Raw genomic sequence first — 6000 nt, forward strand, 5'->3', positions numbered from 1 at the left:
AGGACTTATGGATCAAACGCAGGCAATTGTGACAAGTGTTAAAAACTGGACAACATGAGCAAATTGGGCCAAAGGACATGTTTCCATGTTGTAAATCTCTATGAGTAAGCAGGAGTAGGCCATTCAACCCATCGATCCTGCTCTGCCATTCAGTTCAATCTTGGCCAATCCATCCACTTCAATGCCTTTTTCCCACAATATCCTCTATCCCGTTACAAAATATTCACAATGCAGAAGGAGGCCATTTGGCCCATCAAGTCTGCACAACTCTTTGACCCAGGCCCATCTCGACCCTTAACCCTATGCATTTACCCTGCTAATTCTCCGAACCTATGATGTGGAGATGCCGGCATCTGACTCACCTGATGAAGAGGCAACGCTCCAAAAGCTCATGCTACCAAATAAACCTGTTGGACTTTAACTTGTTTGTGTTGTGAGACTTCTTACTGTCTCCGAACCTAGACATCTTACGATATCAAGGGACAATTTAGCATGGCCAATCCCCCAACCCGCATATTTTTGGAGTGTGGGAGAAACCGGAGCACTGCAGGGATTCTGTGATTCTGAGAATGACATCACATCACAAGCCAGCACTATGCAGAGAGTTTCCAAATTTGTCCACGGATTCATAGATTCCTACAGTGCAGAAGGAGGCCGTTCGGTCCATCGGCTCTGCACTGACCACAATCCCACCCAGGCCCAATCCCCCATAACCCCATGTATCTGACCCTGTTAATCCCCCTGACGCTAACGGGGAATTTACCATGGCCAATCAACCTAACTTAACCTTTGGAGTGTGAGAGGAAACCCATGCAGACATGAGGAGAATGTGCAGACTCCACAGAAACAGTGACCCAAGCCAGGAATGGAACCTGGGTCCTTGGTGCCATGAGGCAGCAGTGCTAACCATTGTGCCAACCATGTCAACGGTGACTGTTTTCCGTAATTTTAATTCAACAGGATAAGAATGACAATTGTGTATTCCACCTTAACCTCATCTATAAACTGCTCTTTGTCTTCAGCTACTACCTGAAAAGTTTAAACAGGGGGATACAAAGCACCGGTTCATTCTGCAACGACACTGGCTCCTTAAATGACTCGTTTGAGAATGCTTCCTCATCGAACAACGTAGGCACTGTCCCTCCGTTAAAACCCATCCTGAGGAAGACAGCATGGCTGGGCTTCAGCGTCTTCTACACCTTCTTCATCTCCATCATCATCTTCCCTTCCATCTCGTCCAACATCAAGTCCGTCTCAAAGAACACAGTCAGCATGTGGACCAGTAAATACTTTGTGCCCTTGACCTGCTTCCTCCTGTACAACTTTGCAGACTGGACTGGCCGACAGACAACAGCCTGGATCCAGATCCCTGGGCCGAAGAGTAAAGCCCTCCCCATCCTGGTGCTTTTGAGGACCTTGTTCTTACCCTTGTTCATATTCTGCAACTACCAGCCTCGAGATCATTTGCACGTGGTTTTCTTCCATCGGGATGTTTACCCTGCCATCTTCATCTCTGCTTTGGGCCTTACCAACGGATACCTGGGGACTTTGCCCATGATCTATGGCCCAAAGATCGTGCCAAAAGAATTATCCGAACCTACTGGTGTGGTGATGTCCTTCTTCCTCACTCTCGGTCTTGCTGCCGGTTCTGCTTTCTCTGTCCTTATCGTCCATCTGATATAGCAAAGAGTATTTGGGGTTTTTTATGAGATGTTAAATTAATTGAGAATTGTCACGGACCAGGACTGGACTCTCAGTCACCTCGTGCACAAAGTAGTTGGATTACTAGCCAACGATACCGTAAAATGTTATCATCACTGGGTGAAAGATAAACTGACTATTGCAGTTCTGTGATGACACCCAAGTTGTCATAGAATCCCTACTGTGGAGGAACAGGCCGTTTGGCCCATTGGGTATGTACCAACTCTCCAACAGAGCATCCCACTGAGGCCCTATTCCTGTATCCACACGTATTTACCCCACTAATTCCCCCTAACCTACACATTATTGGACACTAAGGGTCAATTTAGCATGGCCAATCCACCTAACCCACACATCTTTGGGCACTAAGGGGCAATTTAGCATGGCCAATAATCTAACATGGCCTAACTTGCTCATCTTTCAGACTGTGGGAGGAAACTGGAGCAGCGGGAGGAAACCCACGCAGACGTGGGGAGAATGTGCAAACTCTACACAGACTGTCAACAAGGCCAGAACTGAACCCAGGTTCCTGGCACTGCAAAGCAGCAGTGCTAACCACTGTACTGCCCATTAAGTTCTCATTTAAATGGAGTCCACCTGCAGCAATCCCAGATCAACTCCGAGGTGGGTTTCCTAATCTACCCAAGCCACGGCAGGAAGGTTGCCTTTCTCTATTCGAAGCATCACCTGCTCATTAAGAAATGGTTTATGGTTTTGTAAATGGAGGTGAATTTTCCCTGGGTGTTCCTTAGCCCGAATAGCGGGACATCAGTTCACATTGTGCATCCTTGCTCCCTCTCCTACCAGCCCTTGGTTGGGTGGGATTGCTCAATCAGTGCCAGATGGAATTAGGAGAAGAAGGATGGTTATAAAGTACATCCTCACTCACACACACACACACCACCCCTCCACCCCCGCAACAACAGTGAAGAGATGCTACATCCAACCCCATAACATGGGTCGGATTTGGTTCCCGATATAAGGACTTCAAGCAGAGTGTTTTACACCCTTAGTCATCCTCAGAAACACCTCAGTTTTTGCCAACCACATGAACCCCCTGTATTCCCAGAGGTTATTCAAAGAAACAAAAACATAGGATTAGATTTTTAGATTAGATTAGATGACCTTTTCGATCTTCTTGGAGGAGAAAGGATGCGCTCTGGGATTTCCATAAATCAAATGGCTTCATTTTTGAAAGGTTTGTAGCTGGGACAATATTTGGTGCTTTTTGAGAGGTTTAGGAAAGTGATCTTTCTTTTTGTTAGTATTGAAGCCAGCATTAATTTAATTTCTCTCTTCTGCACATAGCGGGGTGAATGTTGAACTAGTGACAGTCTATTAAAATCTGGTCAGATGCAATCATGAACTTTACTGATTTACAACCTGCCAAATGTGTGTACACACGCGAGCATTATGGAAATTTCACCCCGGAAAAAGCTACCAAATAAAAAATACGGATCTATTTTTAACATTTTAACCAAAGTGGGCAGACTGTTCCTTTTTCCTCTGTCACATCGACAGGGCGACCGTTTTGAATGTGGTTGAGTGTTTCAAGTTGGTGGTTGGGTAAAGGGTTCAAACTAATGTAAGAAATATTGCCACTAAGAAAAGAATGATTAACATTTCAAATAGATGTTCAAGAAGTGAAAACTATCCATCATTCAAGATTTAGCGTATGGTATTGGGACACTTCTTATGTATTCGATTTATCGAGTCTGCATCAACTCTATGACAGAGCATGCCCTATACCCATAATTCCACATATTTACCCTGCTAATTCCTCTATTTTATACATCTTTGGACATAAGGGGCAATTTAGCACGGCCAATCCACCTAACCTACACAACTTTGGACACTAAGGGGCAATTTAGCAGTGGCTAATCCACCTAACCTGCACATCTTTGGAGTGTGGGAGGAAACCGACACAGACACTGGGAGAATGTGCAAACTCCACATAGGCAGACAGTGACCCGAGGTGGGATTCGAACCCGGGTCCCTGAAGCTGTGAGGCAGCAGCGCTAACTGCTGTGTCACTGTGCCAACATCAGTATGATGGATTTCTCAATGGGATGGACTCAGATAGGGGTGAATCAGTGTGCTTACCTTGTGATGAGAGATCAGTTGATGATTTTGCGCTCACTTCTTGAACCATATTCACAGCATGGAACATTATCACCAGCCTGCTTCACAACAGATGCCAGAATGATCAGTATGGATGCATTAACCCAACTATTATGTGCTTTTATTTGTGTGTGGGGGGGGGGGGGGGGGGGGGGGGGGGTGGGTAGGGTGTGGAAAGGCAGGTTATATGTTTCATGATCTCTCCTCATCCTGTTAATTGAAGATGTGGTTGAGAACTTTTGACCCTTTTTCAGGGTGAAGATTAGGAACTCATGCAATGGAGAGGAGCAGACACCAGGATGAGATTGCACACTGACATACAAGTGCATAGTTAAAATCCTTCTCAATTACAGCCTCTGGTCTTAGAATCATGGAACCCCCACAGTGCAGAAGGAGACCATTTGGCCCATCTGAACCCGCACCGACAACAATCCCACCCAGGCCCTACTCCCGTAACCCCACATGTTTACCCTGCTAATCCCCTGACACTAAAGGGACAATTTACCATGGTCAATTCACCTAATCTGCATATCTTTGGAGTGTGGGAGGAAATCGGAGCACCCGGAGGAAACCCATGCAGACACAGGGAGAACATTCGGACTCCGCACAGACGGTGACCCAAGCCAGGAATTGAACCCGGGTCACTGGCACTGTGAGGCAGCAGTGCCAACCCACTGTGCCACCGTGCTGCCCCCATGGGAAATATTTTCATGGGAAAATATTTTTAATTCCTTCACAGCAAGACCAGCATTTGATGCCCATTCCTAATTGCCCCTAAACTGAGTGGCTTGCTGGGCCATTGCTGAGGGGCGGTTAAGAGTCAACGACATTGCTGTAAATCGGGAATCGTGTGTAGGCCAGAACGGTAAGGACGGCAGATTTCCTTCCCTGAAGGATATTAGTGAACCAGATGGGCTTTTCCAATGACCGATGATAGTTGTCACCATCACTGAGACTGGTTTTCAATTCCAGATTTATTTATTAATTGAGTAAGTTTCACCAGTTGCCATGGTGGGATTTGAACACATGTTCCAAACATATGTTCAGGATATTAGCCTGGGCCTCTGGATGGCTAGTCCAGGGACATTATCACTATGTCACAATCTGCCTGTAATTTTATGTTATTGTGATATTTCATCCCAAAAACACCATCAAGTGAACTACACAAAAAGGGAGGATTTGGCTTGACCGCTCAGTGTAAATCAGTTGCCCTAAATGTAGGGAATTCAAGCTGTGTGTTACAGACAACGCAATGATTATTTATTTACTTTGAAAAGTCCATCAGACGGTGGTTCCTCCAGAAGAATCAGCTCTAGGCCCCCCCTTCACCCATTCTACTTGCGCTAGATAGTGCCTTGAAACTCCCTAAATCCCGGAAACCATGGTTCACAATCCCCGTATCTCTTGAAGTAAAAAGAAACAATGGCTTAGTGGTATTGTCAATGGGCTAGAAATCCAGAGACCCTCTGTGAACATGGGTTTGAATCCCATCAAGGCAGATGGTGACATTTGAATTCATAAAAATCTGGGATTAAAAGTACGTGTAGCCATTGTCATAAAAATCCATCTGGTTCAGCAGTGTCCTTCAGGGGAGGAAATCTTATTATTAATTATAACCAACAATCTAAAGAAACATTTACTTATCAGATTACTTTTGCATATAGTTTCTCAATAATTTCCCACAACGTACAAAGAAAAGTACAGCACTGGGACAGGCCCTTCAGCCCTCCAAGCTTGTGCCCATCATGATATCCTAACTAAACTTGAGAAAAACCTTCCGTCCTTACTCGGGTCTGTATCCCTCTATTCCCTCCCTATTCGTGTACCCATCCAGAAGCGTCTTAAATGTTGCTAATGTGACTGCTTCCACCACCTCTTCTGGCAGAGCATTCCAGGCATCTACCACTCTAAGTGAAAATTGCACGTTTCCCTTAAACTTTCCCCGTCACCTTGAACCTGCGCTGTATCTTGGCTGTTCATATATCCATCCTTAAACAATGAGATCACCTCCTCTCAGAATTAAAACCGATCCTTGAAATTGAAGGCTACATCGCAAATAACACCTCCAGCAACTTCTAACCCTCTGTGTCTAGTATGTTTTGATTTGATTTATTATTGTCACATGTATTAGCATACAGTGAAAAGTATCATTTCCCACGTACGCTACAGACAAAGCAT

The 6000-nt window shown here is 45.2% G+C and overlaps 1 protein-coding gene across 2 annotated transcripts in view; it reads left to right on the forward strand.

Moving 5' to 3' along the window:
• slc29a3 (solute carrier family 29 member 3) overlaps positions 1 to 3183 on the forward strand; it is a 28069-nt gene extending 24886 nt beyond the window's left edge. For both annotated transcript variants that reach the window (XM_080215761.1, XM_080215760.1), the window contains exon 6: positions 1023 to 3183. In XM_080215761.1, coding sequence (XP_080071887.1) covers positions 1023 to 1683 — 661 coding nt within the window. In that variant the 3' untranslated portion in view covers positions 1684 to 3183. The remainder of the gene's footprint in view (positions 1 to 1022) is intronic.
• Positions 3184 to 6000: the final 2817 nt, after the last annotated feature.

The sequence above is a fragment of the Carcharhinus amblyrhynchos genome, chromosome 31 (genome assembly GCF_965287045.1).
Source record: "Carcharhinus amblyrhynchos chromosome 31, sCarAmb.v2.hapA, whole genome shotgun sequence".
NCBI lineage: Eukaryota > Metazoa > Chordata > Chondrichthyes > Carcharhiniformes > Carcharhinidae > Carcharhinus > Carcharhinus amblyrhynchos.